This window comes from Schistocerca nitens, chromosome 5 (assembly GCF_023898315.1).
Source record: "Schistocerca nitens isolate TAMUIC-IGC-003100 chromosome 5, iqSchNite1.1, whole genome shotgun sequence".
NCBI lineage: Eukaryota > Metazoa > Arthropoda > Insecta > Orthoptera > Acrididae > Schistocerca > Schistocerca nitens.
The window spans coordinates 758,370,570-758,398,149 of record NC_064618.1 but is presented as its reverse complement, the minus strand read 5'-3'; the positions used below and the strand labels follow the sequence as shown (position 1 = coordinate 758,398,149).

The following is a 27,580-nucleotide window of genomic DNA, read 5'->3' as shown; positions in this document are numbered from 1 at the left end:
TCACTCAGGCTTTCAGACTAATTACCGTCCCAACCTTGTACAAAAACAGATCTCCCATGCCTTATCTATCCAGTCACCCACCACCTCCCAAAGTCCCACTGTCCGACCACAGAGGAGCACTCCCCTTGTGAGTCAGCACTACCCAGGACTGGAGCAACTGAATAACATTCTTGTCCAGGGTTTCAACTACATCTTGTCATGCACTGAAATGGGGAATGTCCTACCTGCTGTACTTTCCACCCCTCCCACAGCGGTATTTTGCCACCACTGAACATACAAAACACCCTCTTCCATCCCTACACAGCCCCTGCTCCCAGTCCATTGCCTCACAGCTCATATTCCTGCAGTAGACCTAGATGCAAGACCTGTCTCATACATCCTTCACCACAACCTACTTCAGTCCAGTCACAAGCATCACCATTCCCATCAAAGGTAGGGCTATCTGTGAAACCCATCATGTGATCTACAAGCTAAGTTTGAATCACTATGCTGCAGTCTACATGGGCATGACTAACAACAAGCTCTCTGTCCGTGTGAATGCCCATCAGCAAATTGTGCCTGAATGACAACTTATAAGGACACAAACATCGTCCTTGTGTAACAAGGAATGCAATTCATTAGAAAGGTGACATGTTTCTATTGATCCATTGTGAAAACTCAGTGATGCTGTGCCCACTGCAATTGTAACTGATGATGTCACTGGGTCAACAGAGGAACATGTAAGGGTCATGTGATGTAGAGCTCCACATTCAACAATGGCCTTTGAAAGGTGTGCTCTGAAACACTCATGCTTGCACCAGCATTGTACTGTCATCCGATCTGCTGCAGATCACTGCCTATCCTGGATTACACAATGGGGGATCCTCGAAACTCTATGTTTTGTGTTGAGACTTGGATGTCCAGTATTATACAACCTACATGTTATTCCACCATTCTCCAACCACTTTCCACATCGTATTTTAGAGACTATAAGATGCACATTTTTCTTTGAAAAATTGCCTCCAAAATTCATGTGTGTCTCATACTTGAAACTAATATAGAAATTTCCAGTGTTTGATTTAAAATTCCTGCCTGTCTTGAAAATGGTCATATATTTAATGTCACAGAAACCTACCCCTATTTAGCAACATTGGATTCAACTGGCAGCAGCAGTGCACTGATGCAATGAATGCGAGTTTTGAGGATTCACAAGCTTACTAACACCGTCTCCCTTCTGCCCCACCATCACAAACCCAGAATACTGTACAGCCTATAATGCATCACTGCAGTCTATGGTGCGAGTGAACTTGAAATGAAAGAGATTTGTTTTATCAGTAACAGTACAACATTTTCGTTAGTAGCTAGTTTCATAATAGAAAAAATAATATATGATGTGGGCACAAATTAAAAGTAACAAAATATGCAGAACAATACGGAAACAGAGCAGATTAGCAGCATTTCAGCTCTCCACCAACAGAAAAAAATCATTTGCAACCGACAGGCTAGTAAAGAAAACTGAAAAACATGAGAAAGACTAAATGTGCAATTAGAGGACTGAACGCAAAATGGCGAAAACTAGAAAATGACCTACTGAAATGAATTTAAGGACACCATCAAAATGGCGTTGGAATTAGTACAGAAATGATTCACATACATGCTCGTAACCTAGCACTACAGTGGAAATTAATAGACTTTAAGAGTGTAGATGCTTGGTGCTACAGGTTTACAAAGCATTATAGACTTAGCATGTTAACCAAAACCACAATATCTTGGGAAATGTAAAAGAGTGTGAAGAAAAAATATTATCCTTCTATTGCTTTATTATTCTACATCAACTGCTGATTCTTTAGCCATTAGAGGCAGTTTCCCACCAAAAGCACGCTAATCATTTTCCCATTACTTTATTAACTGAGTTGTTTATATACACTCAAATTCATGATGGTTATGTTTTTAGGAACCTATTAACTGGGTTCTAATTTCAAATGGATTTTTGGTTGCTGGTAGTCTCTCACAACACCAGTTTTTCAATTAACCTAATTTAAATATTATCTTTGGAGATAAATTTATTTAAAAAGCCATCAGAGCATCCATACATACCTGTTCTAAATGGAAGTACCTTCTCGGAAAATCTGGCACTACTTGGTATGTCTCAGATCCTTTCAGCTACATTTTTCCAATTAATACCTCAGCCATTTGTCGGATAGACCTAACATTCTGAAATTAAAAAAATTAAAAAATTACTTACAAAGGCATGGTTGGTTGGTTGATTTTGGGGGAAGGGACAAAACGGCGATGTCATTGTTCCCACTGAATTAGGGAAGGATGGTGAAGGAAGTCAGCTGTGTCTCTTCAAAGGAACCATCCCAGCATTTGCCTAAGGCAATTTAGGGAAATCATGGAAAACCAAATGAGAATGGCTGGACACAGGTTTGAACCGTCATCCTCCGAAAAAATGCAAGAGCTGCGGGGAAAAAAACAGCTATGTTTCTCTACAGTACACCTATGTTCTAAGCAAACAAACTTCGAAAGTACACAGTTTCTTTTCTTTAAATTTGAGAACTAACTGCATTCATAGTCTTTTTTTATCACAATTATTTGCAAACTGAGTCCATTGTAGTGTATACTGAGATGCATAAAACACAAATATTAGTTTTATAAGTGTTCTTTCTACTTTTTAAAAGAACTCATTTGCTGTAAAGAGTTAATATTTATTGTTAGCAAAATCCAGGACATAATAGAGCACTGATTTATCTTCTTATACATAACAAATGAAATATTTTTCATTCACAACTCTCATTTTTTTCAGCGTAAAGCATATTATCTCTTACACACAAAAGTGACTGAAATGAAGTCCTTATCTTAAAGGGTAACTTGTTGTTGTTGTTATTGTTGTTGCTGCTGCTTCTGCTGCCATCTTCAGTCTAAAGATTAGTTTGATAAAGCTCTCCACAGTAGTCTGTTCTGTGCAAGCCTCTTCATGTCAACACATTTTAATGATATTCATTTTGTATGGTTCATATTATTATTATTTAAGAAATAAAGTATATTTACTTACAGCATTAAACTTGTTACATTTTTTATCTGAAATATCCAAAACTCTGCTTTTGCACATTGCTTCAAACAACTCTAGATAGTATTCCTTTTGCAGCCTTATATCAGCAAATTGGTGCTGCAGCATTACAGAGAAGAAGAATTCCAGACATTTTCTCACTAGATTTCGTTCTACCTTCCAGGATGAAGCTAACAGGCACACCAATGCAACAATGCTACTGTCAGGTAATATATCTTTATGTTTGTTAATAAAAACTTCAAAGGAAAAATGGTCTGCAAATAAAAATAAGAAAATCAGATGAAAAAGGTTAAAAAACAAGGTGTCGTCTTTGTTGTCAGGAAGCTTACCTTCATGAATTTTGTATTGTCTTCGAATGTATTGCCATTGTGCATTTACTGTATTAGAAAATAAGGAATTTAGGTCTCTTCTCTGATCAGTCTGCATAATCATACCAATGAAAGCATACAGTGAAAAAAAATCCACTGGGCATCTGTTATTTGAGAGAAATAATGACAATTTTGCCAAAAATGCCTTTGTGACATACTCGTCCACATCCTACAACAGAGTTAAAATGAATTTATTTCATGAAAATAATGTATCATAATCTGGTACAGTGAGAGGCAGAAATAATACGTATTTTAGCTTACACTGAAAACAGATGCTGTGTAGCCTATAACAGGCAATCACATATGTAGTGTGTAGCATGCAACAGTTGTCCAACTAAGCCTGTGGAAGGAATGGGAAACTAATGTAGTGGGAAGAATCCCCAGAAAAGAGAACTTCAGAGATGCTAATCCTGGGAGGGGTGTTATGAAGCCACCAGAGAAGTTGATCTCCACCTCTCTGGTAGCTTCATAAAAACTTTGATCTGTATCAAAGTCACCATCACCTTCATGTAGCTAAGTGTAATTCTTTCCACAGCCAAAAGCTCTTACTTTTGCCGTGACATCCATTGAAGCCATATATGTAGCATCAAACAGGCATTATACAAATAGGTGGATAATCTTGCCAGGGCCTTTACAGACAGGCTACATTCTGCCCCCTTTCCCAGAGCTTTGACTACTACTTATTGTGTCTTGAGAGGAGTAATGTTCTATGTGACATTTGTCCTCATCATCCAAAGTAGCATTCCATTAACCAATGTACCTTTGCAATGTTCTATTGATACCTACACCAGTTCTTCCCAATTCTGCAGCTAGCAGATCATTCTCCTGTGACTAATCCAGATGTAAGACTGGTTTTTACAGGTACCCATTAACCCTTACTGAAGTTTTCAATAGCCTTTTTGTATCTGAACAAAGGTAAGGGCCACATGAGAAAGCAGTCGTATCATCTACCAGCTTTGCTGTAAGTACTGACAGTCTTCTATTTGACTATGACAGCTAACCAACTGCCTACCTTACATACGGCCACCACCTATTGTGGCTAACTGCAAATTTGACAGCTCAGATCTGGAAGAGGCCATAGGCTTCAACTATGATGATTTACACACATGCTTTAATGTTCTTGCAATTTGGATCTCTCCCTCTCCTTATTTTCCTGCAGTCTCTCTGGGCTACAACTCCATTACTTGATCACTGGCACTCTATTACTACTCCTTCACTGTTATCTCCATACTTTATTGCCTATTCACACTCCAGTCTTCTCTAGCTCTGATAATATACTACTATCATCCCTGAGTAGTTATCTATACTACTATTGTACCTGAGTAGTTATCTCAAAAAACTAACTGTAATTGATAGTTCAGTAACCCATCAATGATGGAAATTATTATTACAAAGTTTTTCAGAAATAGCTCCACATGCTTCAGTTTTTATTACACCTTGCCTAGTTTCGAATTGCCTAGTGGCTCATCATCAGATGGTACATATTTTTAACAATTGTTTGTTTCATTAACAGTATGTACCATCTGATGATGAGTTGCTAGGCAATTCAAAACTGGTCATGATGATATAATAAAACTGAACCATTACAAAAGGCTATTAGTTGCAGTTATTTCTGAAAACCTTCATTCATTACAGTGTTCCATATCAATAATGGATAAAACTTTCAATAATAATAATAATAATAATAATAATAATAATAACCCCGTGGAGGCCCGGGAAAAGAATAGGTCTCTGGTATGTTCTGCCAGTCGTAAAAGGCGACGAAAAGAACAAACCACTAATAGGGCTAACCCCCCCTTTTAGTGTGATTAGTTGGTTCAGGACAGAACTAAAGAAGCCTCGGACAAGCGCCGTCATGGTCGGGGACGACGCTTGAACCCTATGCCCGCCCACAATGGTAACGACACTGCTAGCCAACAGGAAAATGATTGAAATCCAAATAGAGGTGTTTTGCAGGATATGCTTCCTACAACCACCCTATAAGGAAAACAAAGGCAGAGGATGAGATGGTCAGATGAAGTTAATCGACACCTCATGTTCTGTTATTACCAAGCAACAAACCTAGGAACCAACACAACTGGATACAGATCACAAGTATACACAACATTTATTACCAGATACCCAGAATTAAAATTTTTAACAGAACAACGACTAGCTGGTCAGATCCGTGTAATAATAAAAAATAACAGGATACCCCAGTCAGAATTAGAAAACATCAAACAACAAGTACAACAAATACTGGAACAAAATAATGTGCAAACAGAAGAAGAAGAAAATAGAGTAATGGACTCAAACATCCCAGAGCAAACAAACAAAGAACAACACACATCAATTAAACGATCAGAGGAAAACAAAATCTTGCGACAGCCACCAGAACAATCACAAATAGAACACAAAGTGACACACATGTTAGATATAGAAGAAAAATTTCAGCTTATATATATATATATATATATATATATATATATATATATATATATATATATATATATATATATATATATATAATACAAAGACACAAATACAGACGTTAGACCATTCTTGCATAGACTGCCAAGTAACCCACAAGTCAAAACAACAATAAAAACTATCAACACAATCATACACAACAAAATAAATGAATATACAACTATAGAAGAGTTACAACTACTGGTTTATATAGGAGCACTCACTACACTAAATATACACACTAGGCAGAGATCAGAACCAACCAACACACAGAAGAAACCCACAAAACCAGCATGGCAACACAGGCTACAGATCAGAATAGAAAAACTGAGAAAGGACATCGGACAGCTAACACAATTGATAAGAAATGAAATGTCAGAAAAAAAAAAAAAAACTAAAAACGTTAGGTAAAATCTCACAACAAGAAGTGATAGAGCAATTAGATGAGAAGAAGCAGAAATTACAAGCATTGGCCAAACGACTTAGAAGATACAAAAAAAGTGAAAATAGAAGGAAACAAAAACCAAATATTCAACGCAAACCAAAAGAAATTTTACCAGACAATAGATAACACACACATTAAAATAGACAATCCACCAAACATAACAGACATGGAACACTTCTGAAGCAACATATGGTCAAACCCGGTACAACATAACAGGCATGCACGGTAGATACAAGCAGAAACAGACACATACAAGATGATACCACAAATGCCTGAAGTGATAATTTTGCAACATTAAGTCACCCAAGCTATTAATTCTACTCACAATTGGAAAGCCCCTGGAAAAGATAAAATAGCAAATTTCTGGCTAAAGAAGTTCACCTCAACACATTCACATCTAACTAAATTATTTAACAGTTACATTGCAGACCCATACACATTCCCTGACACACTTTCACATGGAATAACTTATCTGAAACCTAAAGATCAAGCAGACACAGCAAACCCAGCTAAATATCACCCCATAACATGCCTACCAACAATATACAAAATATTAACTTCAGTCATTACGCAGAAATTAATGACACATACAACACAGAACAAAATTATAAATGAAGTACAAAAAGGCTGTTGCAAAGGAGCACGAGGATGTAAAGAGCAACTGATAATAGATGCAGAGGTGACATATCAAGTTAAAACTAAACAAAGGTCACTACACTACGCATACATTGATTACCAAAAAGCTTTTGATAGTGTACCCCACTCATGGTTGCTACAAATATTGGAAATATACAAAGTAGATCCTAAATTGATACAGTTCCTAAACATAGTAATGAATAATTGGAAAACCACACTTAATATCCAAACAAATTCAGATAATATCACATCACAGCCAATACAGATTAAACGTGGAATATACCAAGGAGACTCATTAAGTCCTTTATGGTTCTGCCTTGCTCTGAACCCACTATCAAACATGCTAAATAATACAAATTATGGCTATAGTATTACTGGAACATACCCACACAAAATCACACATTTTCTATACATGGATGATCTAAAACTACTGGCAGCAACAAATGAACAACTCAACCAATTACTAAAGATAACAGAAATATTCAGCAATGATATAAATATGGCTTTTGGAACAGACAAATGTAAGAAAAATAGCATAGTCAAGGGAAAACACTAAACAAGAAGGTTACATATTGGATAACCACAGCGACTGCATAGAAGCGATGGAAAAAACAGATGCCTATAAATATCTAGGATACAGACAAAAAATAGGAATAGATAATACAAATATTAAAGAAGAACTAAAAGAAAAATATAGACAAAGACTAAGAAAAATACTGAAAACAGAATTGACAGCAAGAAACAAGACAAAAGCTATAAATACCTATGCTATACCAATATTGACCTACTCATTTGGAGTAGTGAAATGGAGTAACACAGACCTAGAAGCACTCAATACACTTACACGATCACAATGCCACAAATATAGAATACATCACATACATTCAGCAACAGAAAGATTCACATTAAGCAGAAAGGAAGGAGGAAGGGGATTTATCGACATAAAAAACCTACATTATGGACAGGTAGACAATTTAAGAAAATTCTTTATAGAACGAGCAGAAATCAGCAAAATACACAAAGCAATCACTCATGTAAATACATCGGCTACACCACTGCAATTTCATAACCACTTCTACAACCCTTTAGATCACATAACATCAACAGATACGAAGAAAGTAAATTGGAAAAAGAAAAAACTACATGGCAAGCACCCGTATCATCTAACACAGCCACACATCGATCAAGACGCATCCAACACATGGCTAAGAAAAGACAATATATACAGTGAGACGGAAGGTTTCATGATTGCAATACAGGATCAAACAATAAACACCAGGTATTACAGCAAGCATATTATTAAAGATCTCAATACCACAACAGATAAATGCAGACTTTGCAAACAACAAATAGAAACAGTAGATCACATCATAAGCGGATGTACAATACTAGCAAATACAGAATACCCCAGAAGACATGACAATGTTGCAAAAATAATTCATCAACAGCTTGCCTTACAACATAAACTTATAAAACAACACGTTCCTACATACAAGTATGCACCACAAAATGTACTGGAGAATGATGAATACAAATTATACTGGAACAGAACCATTATAACAGATAAAACAACGCCACATAACAAACCTGACATCATACTCACCAATAAAAAGAACAAATTAACACTACTAATCGAAATATCCATACCCAGCACAACATATATATATATTTTAAAGGAGAAAAAATTGAAAAATACATCCAACTGGCTGAGGAAGTCAAAGACATGTGGCATCAGGATAAAGCTGACATCATACCAATTATATTATCAACTACAGGAGTCATACCACACAATATCCACCAGTACATCAATGCAATACAGCTACATCCAAACATATATATACAACTACAGAAATCCGTAATTATTGATACATGTTCAATTACCCGAAAGTTCCTAAACGCAATGTAACATATACCGTACAGTTAAAAGGAAGTCACGCTTGATCAAGGTCCGCGTCACTTTCATTTCGAACCAGACCTAAGGTCTGAGAAAAGAAAGAAATAATAATAATAATAATAATAATGATAACAATCATTTTCATTGTCACTGTCTTCATCACTACCACCACTAATAAGCTACACTGGAATGTAAGTTTTATCCTTCTTTGGAAATATTCTACTTAATACACTGATTGTATATCTGCTCAATTACTTATGACTATAGTTCTGTTAATTTGTCACTAAACGGGCTTTAGGTTCCTCCTGAAACATTTCATTGTCTCAGACAAGAGATTTAAGACATTTCTAGATAATCCATTCCATTCCCTGGCTCCTTTACCTGTAAATGAGTAGCACATTTATTTTACATTAATGGTGCAGTCTCTGGATGTTGACTACAATGGTGGCAGAGGTTTATCTGTCCCCCCCCCCCCCCCCCCCCCCCTTCACCCGTTATGAAACCACCAAAGACTGTGGAGCATATGAGAAATGGCTTTGATCACATTTCATGACTTCCAGGGAGCCAGCAAGGCTCTTTTCTTATCATGCATACTCTCTCATATGTATCATTTACTTTGCCTGCCAGTTAGCTCCTCTGTAAGAACCAGCATCATCATCTTTTCACGATACATTCAGTTTGCTGTCCTCCTATCACCAAAAGTGTATTTATGTGGTCACTACAAGTGTTGACTGCCCAAGTCACAAACAGCTGCATCAATCACATCAAGCTTAGGTGGCTGAACTTCACAGTCCCAGTTATAGGTGTTGGCTTGTCATGGCTAATTCTCACAAGGGAACCTCCCCATCGCACCCCCCTCAGATTTAGTTATAAGTTGGCACAGGGATAGGCCATGAAAAACTGAACACAGATCAATCGAGAAAACAGGAAGAAGTTGTATGGAACTATGAAAAAAATAAGCAAAATATACAAAATAAGTAGTCCGTGTCCAAGATAAGCCACATCAAGGTACGTGTACACTGATGAGCACCGTGGTCCCGTGGTTACCGTGAGCAGCTACGGAACGGAAGGTCCCTGGTTCAATCCTCCCTCAAGTGAAAAGTTTTAATTTTTTATTTTCAGACAATTATCAAAGTTCATACACTCAGACATGATCAACTTCGCTCTCCAAAATTCCAGGACATGTTCAGATTTGCTTGGACACATGCAGGATTTGACGGTCTACACACGGAAAAACTTGAAAACGTTAAAAACGTATGTTTTGACAGAGCACAGGGAAAACTGTGCGACTGTGAAACTTGCATTCATTTGTTGCCGTTTATGTGACAAACTCTTATGTTTTCATCACTTTTTTGGGAGTGATTATCACATCCACAAGAAAACCTAAATCAGGCAAGGTAGAAGAAACTTTTTACCCATTCGCCAAGTGTGCAAGTTAGGTGGGTCGACAACATATTCCTGTAATGTGAAGCACATGCCGTCACCAGTGTCGTATAGAATATTTCAGACGTGTTTTCCTGTGGAGGAATTGGTTGACCTATGAATTTGCGATCAAATGTTTTCGGTTCCTATTGGAGAGGCACGTCCTTTCGTCTACTAATCGCACGGTTTTGCGGTGCGGTCGCAAAACACAGACACTAAACTTATTACAGTGAACAGAGACGTCAATGAATGAACGGTCAGATCGTAACTTTGCGAAAATAAAGTAAGTAAAATTTTTACTTGAGGGAGGACTCGAACCAAGGACCTCTCATTCCGCAGTTATTCACTCTAACCACGGGACCACGGCGCTCCTCAGCTTACACAGTCCTTGATGTTGCATATCTTACACTTGGACTACTCAGTTTGTATAATTTGCTTATTTTTTCATAGTTCCACACAACTTCTTCCTGTTTTCTCGATTGATCTGCGTTCAGTTTTTCAAGGCCTATCCACGGTGTCAATTTAAACTAAATCTGAGGGGGGTGCGATGGGGAGGTTCCCTTGTCAGGAGTCTCATGCGGGTACGAGGGTCAGAGATGCAATCATTTGTTCAATCTCAGATAAGGAGGTACATCGATGTGCCCTTCAGTTTGAGGACTATGTTAGAAGATGTTTTGAATAATGTACAGTCGTTTGAGGTTGTCCGCACCATGGGTCACCAGTTAGATGCTTGGAGTGGTGTGAGCCTTGCATTCTGGGGCAAGAAGTGGTAATCACATACAAACAAGCCAATGAGGCTGACAGGGACAAACACATCATCAACAGCAGGAACAGTGAATGCCACTTCCTTCATGTCCCTCCTGTTTCATACAGCACCAGTGGGCAACCTGCCCCAAAGCGGTGGGCCTATTGTCATAGATGTCAGTTGTCAGTTCCATTACATACCTGTTGGTTAACAATGTGAATGTTGAAGATTTGAGTTAAGGGTTTTTATATTGTGGATGCCGTGCATCTGGTGTCAGACCAAGTGCTGCATCACAGACTGGATTACTTGCATTCTGAGTTTCCAGATCTGTTTTCCCCAGGGCAAGGTTCTGTAAAAATTTCACAGTATGCACCACCCACAAGCTCTTATTTTTTGGGAGTGGCAAGCACCAGAAGCTCTATGTGACCAGGTTAAAACAGAGCTGGATTGCTTAACATCATTGGGAGTGACTGGACTGATTTCCTCAAATGAATGGGCTATACCATTAGTGATTGTAATGAAGCAATCCAGTCAACTTCAGCTCTGTGGCAACTTCAATGCATCAGCAGTTTTAGACACTTACTTCCTACTTTGTGTGGAGGAGAGGCTCACAAAGTTGGCTGGGGGTCAATTCTTTTCAAAAAATGACAGTTTCCATTGGATGAGGCATCAGAACAGTTGTTTCTGGTTAATACACCTTTTGGCCTTTATCAGTACCAACTGCTAATGTTTTGGGTTGCTACTGTGCCTGCCACCTTTCAACATTTTTTAGAATAGGTTATGATAGTTGTCCCCTCACTGCATTGTGATCTTCATGATATCATTGTGACTAGTGTTACCACAGAATACCACCTACATAACCTCTATTCTTTATTTACTGTTCTACAAACTACAGGCCTCAATTATAATCTGGCTAAGTCTCACTTTTTCCACCCTTCCTTTTTTTATTAGAGTCATGAAATTTCCAAGAAGGATGTGCACCCCAGGGAACAATATTTCACTGCCATAACACCTTTGCCCCATCTGTCTGATCTGCAAGAACTTCAGGCATTCCTTGGCAAAGTAGTGTACTATAGTAAGATTATGCCCAGAATGGCTGCTTTGATTCACCCCTTGCATCTGTTGCCTTGGAAAAAAAAAATGCTCCTTTTGTTTGGTCTGAAACCTCTGAGTGTGCTTTTCTGCAGGTTAAGGATAATCTTAGCTCTGTGCAATTTCTTTCCACATTTCAACCCAGCAAGCATCTGGTTCTGGCAATGGACACATTCCTGTACAGAATAAGGGTAGTCTTGGCTAATGGCTTATCAGATGACTCTGAACAGCCTGTTGTCTTTACATCTATAAAACTTTACTTCGCTCAGCAGGATTATTCTCAGGTGAAAAAAGCTCTTGCTACTGTCTGTGCCGCAATGAAATATCTTGTGTCCTATGGCGCAAAATTTCATTTAATTACTGATCATAAGCAATCAGTTTCCCTGTTAAGGCCACTGGCATCCTTAGTGGACAAGGCTACTAATCATCTTCAGTATTGACCTCTTGTTCTTGAAGGCGCAATTATGAGATCCATTTGTTTCCCACATAGCAAAATGTAAACACAGATGCTCTGTTCTAGCCCTGACCCCTCATATCTGACCAAAGGGCACTTCTTTGTTTCCAACTGGATATGGTGGTGGGGGGCACAGTGGATGGCTTCCCCATCACCAGTTCCTGTACTGACTCTGCTTTAGTGATAGATCTGGTACTTCAGCAGGTTGTCCATTTCGTGGTTGTGGCTCTGCTGCAGGGGTTCTCTGTTTATTGCATCAGGGCCACAAGGAGGTCTATGAAACAAAATTTCTGCCATGCCACTAGGTGTTTTGGTCAGGCATGGACTGGAATGTGAAACACCTTCAAGTCAGCAAGTGGTGTGCATTTTTGCCATGGTCAGCCCCTACACAGCCACTTTGATTTTGCTTTCTGGTTATTGGCAACTGATGCATTTGTCACTTTCCCTATGCCATTTTTGTTCATGTGAGATAGCAGATGTGGCTGTCAAGGCCCTGTAGAAGGTATCCTCCATAGAAGACTTGCCTTGCACTTTGCTTGCAGATAGTGGTCCTCAGTTCATGGCGCAATCTTTCAAGGACTTCTGTACACAAAATGGCAACTGCCACATCACACCACCTCCCATCCATACACAGCCAAACAGTAATCTGGAATGCCTTGTCTGAACATTTAAGATGAAGATGCACAAGCCTGCAGATTTCCTGGCCAAGGAGGCACTCACATTTTTTTTAAGCTCTTACAGAAAGAAGCTAATTGGGGCCAAGAGTTCTGATGAGCTGCTGCACAGCTATCAGTTAAGGATGCTGCATGCTCTCTTGCTGCCAGGAGGGTATTCTCCTATAGCACTGGTTTTGTCAATGTTTATGCCTGGTACACCAATCTGGGCCAGGCATTTGGACAGCACTGTCACTGGATTCCAGGCATTATCCACCGCCAGCGTGATCACCATATCTTCATGGTACACACTAAAGATAGACTCGTGACATACCACCAGAATCATTTGTATCCCAGGATGGGTGCAGGGCCTCCTCCTTTCCTTGGGTCATACACCTAGTGACTCATTCTTTGTCAGTCCCGCTGCTCCAAGTGTCGAGTAGGTCTGGTTGTGCACACCTAGCCCAGTGGTCAGAGCTTCATCAGAATCAACAGCAGGTTTGCTACCTGTGGCAAGTGCCAACACCTCTCTGTACACTGAGCAAATGCCACTGTCACTGGTGAAGGAAGCCGGGTCTCTGTCACTAGAGCCTCTTCTCTCCAGTCCACCATTGTCACTGCTCTTGCCAGTGACAACACTCACCCCATGAAATATTAATTTAAATTTATTAAAGTAAATTTAATTTATTGTAACTTTCGTATCAGTGGTTCATAGGTGGCAGGACTGCCCTCATCCCACTTACTTTCATCCAAATGTGCCAGTACAGGCAGATCAGGAACTTTTCTCATTTTTGGCTGCCAGCCCTGGCACCATCAACGGCATCTGTTTGGTCATAGCATTGTGGATGGTGATACCAGCCCCCCCCCCCCCCCCCCCCAATTGCAAAGTAGTAGTAGTAGTAGTAGTAGTAGTAGTAGTAGTAGTAGTAGTAGCCTGCCAATTACTATACCTACCACCCACAGCCAACCCTAGTATTCACATACACTCAAATGGTGTGCCCACAACTACCAAGATGGTCACCAGGGGAGTACAGCCACTGACCACCTTCACCAATCTGCCATGCATTCATAGCTGTACACCAGCAACACCTGATGTGGAGAATGTCTTTATAAGGGCAAGTACGGGCCTCCAGGCTTTCAATCATTAAATGTGTTCAAGGTGTGTAAACTACTTTCATTATATTCCTTTTGATGTCACTCTGTGATTCAATAAATCATATCTCTGATTCCTTGTGTTCCTAGTGAGAACAACCAGTCTTTACACCAATGTCCTGGACTAATTTACAAACCTCTCTGAGGTGCCTTGTCAAGTGAGGACAAGTGCCACTGTTGATGGTAATCCATCAGATGTATGGAGATGTTAAGCATGGGAGGCCTTTGGAGTAGTAGGCTATGTGCCAGCACCGGGTTTCACTCTCTCCTTTCCCTTCATTCATAACAACACAAATCCAACACTACACTATACCAGCACTCATCAGAATCATCTACATGACACAGACACACACTTGAATCTCCACCACAGCAATGCACATCAAGAACTGTGGTCTCACACATTACCCAAGTAGAATGATGCTTAACCCTACTTCTATGTAGACAATGAATGATATTCATGATAGTTGAATCCATTTATTAGTAAGATAATTAGGAATAGAAAACTGTCTGGAAGTTTTTGTCATTTGCAATAATGACTGAAGCAGAAGAAATGAATTAAAATTTGTGCTGCAGCTGAGACTCGAACCTGGGTCTTCTTGCTTGCGAGGCAGAAATGCTAACCATACACTACCACAGCACTATGGTTAACATTGCTACATGAACTACCCAAGTTGAGTGCCCTCCCCAACACAAACTTCAAATCATATTATCTGTTTATTTTCCCTATTGAATGTCTCAGGGAAAAGTGTAATTATAAGATCTATAAGATCACCTATGGTACAGGACCTACCCATGATGTCCAGTGCTGGGGTGCTATTCCAAAGCCGGAGAGCACTGACAATAGTAACAATGTAAGGGAAAGTAAGCAGAAGAAATGATTTGAAGTTTGCGTTGGGGAGGGGACTCAACTTGAGTACTTTGTGCAGCAATGTTAACCATCATGATGTGGCGGTGTAATGGTTAGCATTTCTGCCTAGCAAGTAAGAAGACCTGGGTTTGAGTCCCAACTTCAGCACAAATTTTAATTCATTTCTTGTGCTTCAATCATTATCGTAGATAAAGAAGAGACTTTAATGTCTCAGGGAAAAATGTAATTTTTGTCATTTGGTTTTTCATGTGACATGATACAGAGGGATGCTGCATGTCTTCAATGTGTATTCTGACTGCACTATTACCAGGAGCTGCTTTATCTATGGGGCTTTTTGTTGATTCCATGATTTGACATCCCAGATTGGGATAGTGAGGTAGGCTATCAAGCAAGGACTGTGCCGTGACAATGCCAATGACAGCACAGTGAACAAAAGAAGTTCAAAGAACTGTCAGATGATTCATTTGTATAGTGTCAGAGTCCGATGTCTGATACCAAACTGAGCAGACAAGCTATGTTTCCTGTTGCTAACTGTTATAATATTGAGCACTGGACTACAATATTACTATTTGTCAAAAGAAGAGGTGTAGTATATCCCTTAATAGCATATTTGAAATTACTTGGAGACTGTTAAGCTTCCAGCATAGGTACAACTGCAGAGGAAATGAAGTCCAGATGAGTGGAAACTGATTGGTATATGAAGATGATTTACTCACAGGTGGAACATACTGCATTCTAGTGCTCTTTTGATTGGACTCAGTAAGTCTGTGTTGGACATCAATAAAAATTAAGAGCAAAGACCTAGATAAAATGTAATATAAAGAGAAATTAATATTTAATTGAAGATATATTTATGAGTATCAAGTTGTCATTAGAAATGAAATCAACAGCATAATATTATGATGAAATAAATAAGTAGGAGGTCCAGAACAGATAAATACATTCCAGAAGAAGGATTTTGTCAATGAATGATAAATAAATTAATCAGTAATAATTAAATCAAAGAAGAATGAACATCTATGACTAAGAAGATCAGTGACCAAGACTGATTCATCTGGTCCAAAACTATACCATGGCAGTTGACAGTAGCTACATCTGATGCGCCTCTGAAGCAGTCCATTTCTCCAAGCACAGCGATTTGATGTTTTGTCTGCATTGCAGCATGTCATGCCACAAAGTCAACTTTGGTGAGCTCTTTTAACTGAATTTTGTAGTGCACACATGTTAAAAATAATTATAGCCACCCTACCTAAAACCTCTTACCTCATTACCTTAGCCAGCTTCATCCTGACTCACAACTTCTTCACTTTTGAAGGCCAGACATACCAACAATTAAAGGGAACAGCCATGGGTAGGAGGATGGCCCCCTCGTACGCCAACCTATTTATGGGTCACTTAGAGGAAGCCTTCTTGGTTACCCAGGCCTGCCAGCCAAAGTTTGGTACAGGTTTATTGATGACATCTTCATGATCTCGACTCACAGTGAAGAAGAACTTCAGAATTTCCTCTCCAACCTAAACTCCTTTGGTTCCATCAGATTCACCTGCTCCTACCCCAAATCCCATGCAACTTTCCTTGACGTTGACTCCATCTGTCCAATTGCCAGCTTCACACATCCGTCCACATCAAACCCACCAACAAACAACAGTACTTTCATTATGACAGCTGCCACCCATTCCATATCAAACGGCCCCTTCGCTACAGCCTAGGTCTTCGTGGCAAACGAATCTGCTCCAGTCCTGAATCCCTGAACCATTACCCTTGTAACCGCCCCCGGTGTAAAACCTGTCCCATGCACCCTCTCACCACCACCTACTCCAGTCCTGTAACCCGGAAGGTGTACACGATCAAAGGCAGAGCCACGTGTGAAAGCACCCACGTGATTTACCAACTGACCTGCCTACACTGTGAAGCTTTCTATGTGGGAATGACCAGCAACAAACTGTCCATTCGCATGAATGGACACAGGCAGACAGTGTTTGTTGGTAACGAGGATCACCCTGTGGCTAAACATGCCTTGGTGCACGGCCAGCACATCTTGGCACAGTGTTACACCGTCCAGGTTATCTGGATACTTCCCACTAACACCAACCTGTCAGAACTCCGGAGATGGGAACTTGCCATCAGTATATCCTCTCTTCTCGTTATCCGCCAGGCCTCAATTTTCGCTAATTTCAATTTGCTGCCGCTCATACCTCACCTGTCTTTCAACAACATCTTTGCCTCTGTACTTCCGCCTCGACTGACATCTCTGCCCAAACTCTTTGCCTTTACAAATGTCTGCTTGTCTGTGTATGTGCGGATGGAAATGTGTGTGGGTGTGCGCGACCGTATACCTGTCGTTTTTTCCCCCTAAGGTAAGTCTTTCCGCTCCTGGGATTGGAATGACTCCTTACCCTCTCCCTTAAAACCCACATCCTTTCATCTTCCCCTCTCCTTCCCTCTTTCCTGACGAAGCAACCGTTGGTTGCGAAAGCTTGAATTTTGTGTGTATGTTTGTGTGTGTATCGACCTGCCAGAACTTTCGTTTGGTAAGTCACATCATCTTTGTTTTTAGATATATTTTTCCCACGTGGAATGTTTCCCTTTCAAGAGGAAAAGTTAGATCTCCTATCATGACTGTAGATACACAAGATGTCTGATCCAGCAAGCTGAATGAGAAACCAGATGTCACCAGCACTGATTTAAATGCTCAAGAGGAGATGAATTAAAAGTTGAATTACCAGCAACTAACTAAGAATTAGGTGAGCTCATAGCTGAGTCACACCAAGAAAACATGGAAGTAACTAACAGAATATCCGAAGTCGAGTCCACAATCGTAAACATAACAAGGAAGTTATGTTTTGGTGTATCTATACAGACTGATTTAGTTGTAAATCCATTAACTACAGGTTTTGTCAAATTAGACACCGAGTCAAAATTAACTTCAGACTCAATTGTCAGTTTAAATACTTCAGAACACAGTACGGATTTAAGTAGGGTAAGCATTTTCTGTCTCACTTCATCAATCTTGCAGGAGTGTAGTCGTGATTCATCTGAACGAAAGGTTCAACAAGATGTTAACTATTATCATATACCTCTTTCATCTCATATTATTCTGACCTAAACAATTTGAGAAAGTCTTAAATTTTGACACATAGTTTTAACTGAAGTGTTGGAACAAATACATAACAGAATTGTGCAGACAATTTAAAAATGGGTACTTGGATTTTTGTTGTCCTATGACATGGGTGTCTCCATTTCTGACATGTTTAATTTTACATAAGTTTGTATGCAAATAACTTAGCATCAACATTTAGTAAGGAGATTATATGTTTATAGAAGATTAAAAGAAAGCAAAAAGATGGAATGGGAGTGGAATGCCAATGGTCACATGTCTATATTGAGTGAAACAAAGTTTATGCGTCAACTGATGTATCCAAGGTAGCTTCTTAGGATACATTTTTTGACACCACTGGCATGGAATGATTGTAATTACATGCAAACACCTCAGGGCATCCAGTAACAGTAGTAGTTATAATTTGTGTCAGACAATATAGGCTACATCAGTAGATTTAGGCAAGTACTGCATGGAACAATACTTTGCTGTTTGTGGGGTTGTAATGAATGTAAATGTAGCAATGACAATGCTAAAAACAAACAGGGCTCCAGTATGGAAAATGAATACTTTCTTAAAACAATTACAATCCCCTCTCATTTACCTTTTCTCTATTTATGTGCCTTTGTAACATCAAAAATAAATTATGGATAATTAATATCATTTTATGTTCAGTAACTTAATGGGAATGAGTGCTAGCTAAAATAATATATATGCATGTTAGTTACAAGGATTACTGGCTAAGTGGTCTAGCTGGGTACTTTGATGAAGATAAGATAAAACTATGCAACAAACTGAGTTTATTTGTAATCACAATATGTCTTGTATATCTCAACATAATAGATCTATAAGAGGAGCAAGTATTGTTTTATATAGGATGTTGGCCCTAAAACATGTAGAATGGTAGGAAATAGGGTAGGTGCATCAAGGAAGGAGACCTACCCTATTTTGAGGTAGGGGAAGGATTTTGATGTATAGGGAAATTATTTCTCTTAAACAAGGGGTGGTAACAGGAAAAAAGAAGAAATGTGTCTAAGGAAGTAGGTGTGAATTTATAAGTTCTATAGAATTAGAATATTTAGGTTTTTGACACATCATTGCTGAGCAAAAGGACATGTGTCTAAGTTGTAATGGTGTTGATAAATACAAGTTATTGGAATGTTTAAGACTACTAAGTTCTCAGAGCAGAAGTTTAGAAAATGGAGGGAGTTATGGAAATAATGTCCAGAACACTAGGTCAGGGGACTAGAAGCAAAGACTGATTTTTGGGGATTGCCCCACATGAGATTTGAGAACTTGAGAGCTTAAAGTTGGAAGATAGGACAAGAAGCATAGATTACTGAAAAACATCATGCAAGAGATAGTAAGAGTGGAAATCTAAGTACATTATACATGGCAGACGTGTGAGGGAGGGAGAGAGGAGGAGGAGTGTGGTGGAGGGCATAGACAGCTTGAAAAATAAAAGGAACAGAAAGACTAAGAGTGAGTGTAGAAAAGGAATAATTACTAAAAATAAATGCTGAGACCAAAGTAATTAATGTAAATTTAGGCAAGGTGGATGGTGAGAACCAAGCACATGTTGTAATGCCAGTTCCCACTTACAGAGTTTTGAGAAACTGATGACAGGAAGGAGAATCCAGATGCCACATGCAGTGAAACATGTACCAAAGCCACGACAGTCATTTTGTAGAGCATGCTCTGTTGCTACACACTCTGTCTATGTCCATTGATCCTAAGTGATAAATTGGTTGCAGTTATATCAATTTAAAAGACCGAGCAGTTGGTACATGAACTGTGTCATTCGCAGCAGGTGGCACTCCCTTTGATAGCATATATTTTGCCAGTTAGAAGGCTGATATAGGTGGTGGTAGGAGAGTGCATAGGGCAAGTCTTACAGTGGGGATGGTCACAGGGGTAGGAGCCATAGGGAAGAGAAATGGTTGCACCAGACGCATAGTGTCTGAACAGGATATTGTGGAGTTTGCAGGGAGGGGGACAAAGCTGTTCTAAATGTGGCAGGCAAAATGTCAGACAGAATGGATCTCATTTCACTTCAGGGCATGATTTTAGTAAGTAGCTGATTAATACATTCAAGACCACAGAGATGTACTCCTAGATTTTTTTTGAGGGGGTCAGCAGTACCAAGATTAGATGTGATGGCTTGGGAAATCTGATTTGAAGTAGGATGGTGGGGTAATTACGCCCACAGAACACTGATTTAAGAATCACAGTGTACTGCTGTAAAGAGCCTGCATCTGAACAAATATTTTTGCCTTGAATGCCAATGCTGTTCTCCACGGGAGGAAATGTCTGACACAGAAAGGACGACAACTGTCAAAATGTAAGACTGTTGCTTGTTTGTAGGTTTGATGTGAACAGAAGCGTGTAGTTGACCCTTGTTGATGATGAGGTCAACATCAAGGAAAGTTGCATGGGATTTGGAATAGGATAATATGAAACTTAATAGGGAGAATATATTCAGAGATTCCAATAATTTTAAAAGGTCAGTGTCACCATGAGTCCACATGGCAAAAATGTCATCAATATACCTAAGCCAGATCAGTGGCAGAAGGCTTATGGATCCCACAAAAGCCTCCCCCAAGTGACTCACAAAAAGGTTGGTATGGGAAGGAGCTATCCTGGTTGCCACAGCCATGCCTTTGATCTGTTTGTACATCTGCCCCTCAAAGGTAATGTAGTTGCCAGTAAGCATAAAACTGATTAAGGTGAGCAGGAAGGGCATCATAGGTTTGGAATCAGATGGGCCCTGGTTGAAGTAATGTTCAGAAGCAGACAGACCATCTACATATGGAATGTTGGTATAGAAGGAGATGGCATCAATAGTGACAAGCAAGTTGTGTGATGGGAGTGGGATGGGCACACATCGCAGATGATCTAGGAAATGGTTGGTGTTTTTACTACAAGAGAGAAGTCTTTGTACTATTGGTTGCAGGTGGTGATCAATCAAGACAGATGTACATTCAGTGGCTGCTTTGAGGTGTGGTAAGAAGTTCTAGGGATTGAGGTGTTAGTCCTTGTGAGGGGCCTGAGGTTTTAAGGAGGGACTGTAGGTCAGTTTGTACCACAGGGATGGCTAATGCTGTACATAAAAGTGTTAGGACAAGAGACTGGCCCTGACACTGGTTTATGTACTCCCAATGGTCAAGAACCAAAGCCTGGAGGATAATGATGGAGTCATCACACTTCAGGGGAATAAGAGTCTGCAGTTCTGCAGAGGACAGGTTAAGGTCATATTGCAGGGATGTTAGGAAGGGTGACCGGACGGGACCGGACGGGGACGGACGGACCACGCACGCACGCACGCACGCACACACACAGAGAGAGAATAGGGTTTAACATTTACAAGCTCCGTCTTCTGGCAGAAGAGTTGAAGAGGAAGGAAGAGGGGTGAAGGACAAGGACTGGAGAGGTTTAGGGAAAGGGATACAGTTCAAGTAAGTTACCCAGAACCCCAGGTCAGGGGAGACTTCTGGATGGGATGAGAAGGAAAGACTGATTGTTGGGGACTGCACCGGAGAAGATTTGAAAACCTGAGAGATTAAATGCGGAAGACAGGGCAACATACAAGACAGAGATTACTACTAACACATCATGCATGAGTTAATAACAGTGAACATTGTATGTAACAGAAGTGGGAGGGGGATAGGCGAAAAATAGACAAGTTAGAAAATGAAAGATGTAGAAAACTAAAATGAAATAAAGAAAGGGTAGTTACTGTGAATAAATGCTGAGACAGAAGGAATGAACATAAATTAAGGCCAGGTGGGTGGCAAGGACAAAGGGCATGTTGTAGTGCTAGTTCCCACCTGCAGAGTTCTGAGAAACTGGTGGCTGGGGGAAAAATCTAGCGTGCATGTGGTGAAACAGACACCAAGGTAATGACTGTCATGTTGTACAGCATGCTCAACAACAGGGTAATTTGTGATGCCTACATACACCCTCTGCCTACGCCCATTCACCAAGACTGAAAACTGGCTGGTAGTCATGCCAATGTAACAGGCCGGACAGTGTTTGCATAATAGCTGGTATATGACATATCATTTCACAGATGGCTCTCCCTTTGATAGTATATGTTTTGCCAGTTACAAGGCTGGAATAGGTGGTAGTAGGAGGGTGCACAGGGCAGGTCTTGCAGTGGGGACAATCACAGGGGTAGGGGCCATAGGGTAGGGAGATGGGTGCAAAAGGAGCAAGGGTCTGACAAGAATATTGAGGTGATTGGGAGGACAGCAAAAAGCTACTCTAGGCGTGGTGGGCAAAACCTCAGATAGAATGGATCTCATTTCAGGGCATCATTTTAGGAAGTCATGCTCTTGTCAAAGTAGCTGATTGGTACATTCAAGACCAGGAATTGCTGCTGGGGAATTGCTGCTGGGGGAGCATGCAGGGAAAAGGTGGGAGAGAAGGTGGGGCAGCTAGGTGCAGTAAGTAAGTTAGGCAGGGGAGCAGGAGAGAGACAGGGCCAGAGGTAGTGGGAAAGGGGAGAAGTAAAAAGAATGGCTGCATTGGTGGAGTAGAGGGCTGTGTGTGTTGGAATGAGAACAGGGAAGTGGCTAGGCAGGTATGAACAATGACTAATGAAGAATGAGGACAGGGGGTTATGAGAATGTAGGATATATTGCAGGGAGAGTTCCCACCTGAGCAATTCAGAAAATCTGGTGTCTGTGGGGGAAGGATCAAAATCACAAAGGCTCTGAAGCAGTTATTGAAATGAAGAACATAATGATGGGCAGCACACTCAGCAACTGGGTGGTCCAGCTGTTTCTTGGCCACAGTTTGCTGATGGCCATACATGCAGAAAGAGAGCTTGTTGGCAACCATGCTTATGTAGACGGCAGCACAGTGGTTCAAGCTTAGCTTGTAGGTCATGTGATTGGTTTCACAGGTAGGCCTGTCTTTGATGGGATATATAATGCTTGTGACCAGACTGAAGTAGGTGGTGGTGGTGGTGGTGGTGGATGTATGAGACAGGTCTTGCATCTAGGTCTGTTGCTCGGATATGACCTGTTCGGCAATGGACTGGGAGCAGGGACTGTGTAGGTATGGACAAGGGTATTGTGTAGGTTCAGTTTGCCACAGAATAGCACTGTGGGAGGCATGGGAAGGACAGCAGGTAGGACATTTCTCATGTGAGTGCATGAAAAGAGGTAGTTGCTCCAGTCGGTGTACCGACTCACCAGGGGAATGCTCCTCTGTGGCTGGATGGTGAGATTTTGGGAGCTGGTGGTTGACTGTAAAGATAAGGCATGGGAGATCTGATTTTGTGCAATTTGGGGGGGGGGGGGCATAATTACGGTCTGTAAATGCCTCGGTGAGACCATCAGTGTATTTTGAGAGTGACCACTCATCACTGCAGATGCAACAGCCACAAGTGGCTAGGCTATATGGAAGGAACTTCTTGGTATGGAATGGGTGGCAGTTGTCAAAGTGGAGGTACTGCTGGTGGTTGGTAGGTTTGATATGGGCAGAGGTACTGAAGTAGCCATCTGTGAGGTGTAGGTCAAAATCGAGGAAGGTGGATTGTTGGTTTGAGTAGGACCAGGTGAAGTGAGTGGGGAAGAAGTTGAAGTTCTGGAGGAATGTGGATAGGGTGTCCTCACCCTCAATTCCTCTATATGGCCCTTGAATAGGTTGGCATAGGACGGTGCCTTGAGGGTGCCCATAGCTGTACTCCAGATTTGTTTGTAGATAATGCTTTCAAAGGAGAATATATAGTAGATCATGGCAATTAGGAGGGAGGTTGTTGGTTTGGAATCTAATGGGTGCTGGGAAAGACAGTGTTCAATAGCAGTACGGCCATGGGCATTAGGGATGTTAGTGCAAAGTGAGGTGGCATCAATAGTGAGGAGCTTAGCACCATGTGGTAAAGGAACAGGAATTGCAGTGAGTCAGTGGAGGAAATGGTTGGTATCTTTTATACAGGAGGTAGGTTGTGGGTAATAAGCTGAAGGTGTTTGTCTACAAGATTCTCTCAGTGGGGGCAGATATTCCCTCATTGGGGGCACAGTAACCAGTCATAATGGGGCATCCTGGGTGGTTGGGTTTATGGACTTTAGGAAGCATGTAGAAGGTAGGAGTGTGGGGAGGGCTAGTGGTGATGAGAGAGAGAGGGACTCAGGGGAGAGATTCTAGGATGGATTAAGGATTTGAGGAGAGACAGGAGATCCTGATGGATTTCTGGAATGGGGTCACTGTGGCAGGATTTGTAGGTAGATGAATCTGACAGCTGGTGGAGTCCTCCTGCCAGGTAATCCTTGTGGTTCAAGATAAGAGTGGTGGAGCATTTATCAGCAGGTAGGAGTATCAGGTCAGGATCAGTTTTTAGGTGGTGGATTGCAGTTCTTTCTGAAGATGTAAGGTTAGTTTGCATGTTGAGGGATTTGGGGAATGTTGGTGAGAAAACGTCCAAGGCTTAATTCTGGAAAGTTAACAGGGGGTGATTTGGGGGCAGTGGGGATGGATCATGGTTGAATGGAAGATTGAACTGAGTCAGGCAGGATGCAACAACAGTCTTCAGTTGAGATTCATTGGTAGGATTGGTGGCAAAAAAGAGTTTCCACTGTAGGGGAGGGAGAAGGTGCGAAGGTCTTTAACAAGTCCTGCATGACTGAATTTGTGAGTGGGGCAGAGGGTGAGGCCTTTGGTAATGGCTGATATTTCTGTTTGGTTGAGGTTTTTGGAGGAAAGGTTCATGACTGTATTTTGGGACCTTTAAGTACTGGATTATGTGTGGTGGCGGAGGGATTTTGGAGGGTGGTGTAAATGTAGTAGGTCTGTAAGACAGGGATTGTCAGCTATGAAGGGACATGATGGAGGTTTGGAGGTTGTTGTAGAGGTGGCGGACAGTGGTAGTCTGAGGTGGGAGTAGGAAGTGAGCAGGCTGGAGGGTTCTTTGAGGTGGAGCTGTGAATATTGCTCTAGTTTCTGGAGGGTAAGAGTTTCAGTAAGTGTTATCACTCTCGGCAAGGGTCTCACTGAGGCCTTTACAAACCATAACTACCCCTCCCCCCCAAACTTGTACAAAAACGATCTCCCATGCCTTATCTTTCCAGTCACACACCACCTCCTGAAGTTCCACTGTCCAGCCACAGAGGAGTATTCCCCTTGTGACTCAGTACCACCCATGACTGGAGCAACTGGCTCATATTCTTGTGTTAGACATAGATGTAAGGCTTGTTCCATGCATCCTCCCACCACCAGTGGTCGCAAACATCACCTATCCCAACAAAGGCAGGGCTGCCTGTGAAACCAGTCATGTGAACTACAACCCAAGCTGCAACCACTGTGCTGCATTCTACATGGGCATGACAACCAACCAGTTGTCTGTCTGCATGAATGGCCACCAACTAGCTATGGCCACCCTGGACCACTCTGTTGCTGAGGACACTATCCAAAACAACGGTCTTCATTTCAATGTCTTCTTCACAGCCTGTGCGATCTGGATCCTTCCCACGAACACCAGCTTTTCTGAATTGAGCAGGTGGGGCTCTCCCTGCAATATATCCTACATTCCTGTAATCCTCCTGTCCTCAGTCTTCATTAGTCATTGTCCTTACCTTCCTAGCCATTTCCTTGTTCTCATTCCAACACACACAGCCCTCTATTCCACCAATGCAGCCAGTCTCTTTACTTCTGCCCTTTCCCGCTACCTCCTGCCCTCTGCCTAACCTCCTGACTGCACCTAGAAGCCCCATCCTCTTTCCACCTCGTCCCTGCACACTCCCCCCAGCAGCACTTTACCATCCCCCAGCCTTACTGTCTGGCTTCAGGTGCCAGAGACAGGTGACTCAGCATCTCCACTGTATGATTAGTAGAAACTATCCTTTTCATAACTTCATTATTTGGCACTCATTCTAAGTTACTGGATAGGACTGCCAACCAACTGTAGAGAGGAGCACTCTTTCTCTGTATTTATTGCTATATGATTTGTTATCAGTCCTCCACTCAGCATGCTAATGCAGATGCACAAATGACGTTGCTGGTGGGATCCGATCCAAAGCTTGATAAACAGGAGGCTCTCGTTTTTGTACTGAATGATACCTTGCAGCAGACACTGCTGGATTTTCCTTTGATGGTATGAGATGTCACAACCGCCATGGCTGCCAAGCTAATTTTGTGGAAAATTGTTTCAGCAGTCCTGTCAAAATGGTCTAAGTGCACTGCTTCATGAGTGTACGTGGCTTGGCAAACAGTTTTCCTACTAAATGCCCAACTCAAAGTTGCCACACAGAGCAAAACAATTGAGTGGTTGTCCAGACGGTACTGTGTTTTCATGTCATACAGTCCAGCTGCTGCACGTGTCTCACTGGTGAATGTCTTGTATGGAGGCTTTGACATGACATCATGTCTACTGGCTGGAAATTGGAAGATCTCATATGGTCTTACGTGGTCTGTGCATAGAATCAGGTTGCACCACCACATTAACTTTCCACTTGGCCAGTCCCAGAGAACCCTTGGAATGGGGTGCAAAATACTTTGCTAGGTCCGATTTTGGGAAGCAAGTGGTTGTTGGTACTGGACTGAACACCTTGTAAAATTTCCTGTATGTTGCAAAACTGACTACAAAGATGTCAACAGAAACAGTTACCAAGTAATCAGGATGTTTTGCTGTCAAGGGCTCCTCTCAGAACTTCATATCTTACAATGGTCTGTAATTTCTGTCATGGTAGTTTGAGGATTTTTGAACTTGCAATAGCATCCAGCAACTGATTACCACCCTGTACCACCCAGCTTCAGACTCAGATGTGGAGCACTTTGTGTGAAAGTTCAAGACACAAATGAATAAGTCTGTGCCTCCCTCATCATGTGACAATGTACTGTCTAATTTTCTAGCCATGTACCAGGCATCACTGGTTAATGGGTGCAATCAGGTGGAATATTTGCATAGATCTCAACAATGGGGTCTCTTGTTGCACTCTAGCCAAATGACCTGGGCAGTCACGGCCCACCATGTTTTCCTAGTTGGCTGCTATTTGGGGCTGGTCTTTTAGGTGAGCCACAAAGGTCAGCATTTGCTTTTGGTGGATGTCAGTTGGAAGTAGGCTGATCCATCATTCTAATCAGTTGCAAACTGACCTGTTGGGCCTGGGATGCCACCTCCTCCACACCAGCCTGTTATGATGTTTACCCAGTAGGAAGATTCCAACTATGGCAATGTACACATCCTCTGCCAGCCCAATCACATCCTCTCCATCCTATTGTTACCCATGGTAGAGAGCTCTGGCAGCTATTGCTCC

At 41.3% G+C, this 27,580-nt stretch overlaps 1 protein-coding gene across 1 annotated transcript in view; it reads right to left on the bottom strand.

Annotated features, from left to right (window-relative positions):
• Positions 1–27,580, bottom strand: part of LOC126259932 (uncharacterized) — a 269,463-nt gene that overhangs the window by 60,559 nt on the left and 181,324 nt on the right. The window contains exons 10-12 of the mRNA XM_049957024.1: positions 3,379–3,586; positions 3,035–3,303; positions 2,077–2,193 (exon numbers count right to left, since the gene is read on the bottom strand). Of these exons, the coding sequence (XP_049812981.1) occupies positions 2,143–2,193; positions 3,035–3,303; positions 3,379–3,586 (528 nt within the window). The 3' untranslated portion in view covers positions 2,077–2,142. The remainder of the gene's footprint in view (positions 1–2,076; positions 2,194–3,034; positions 3,304–3,378; positions 3,587–27,580) is intronic.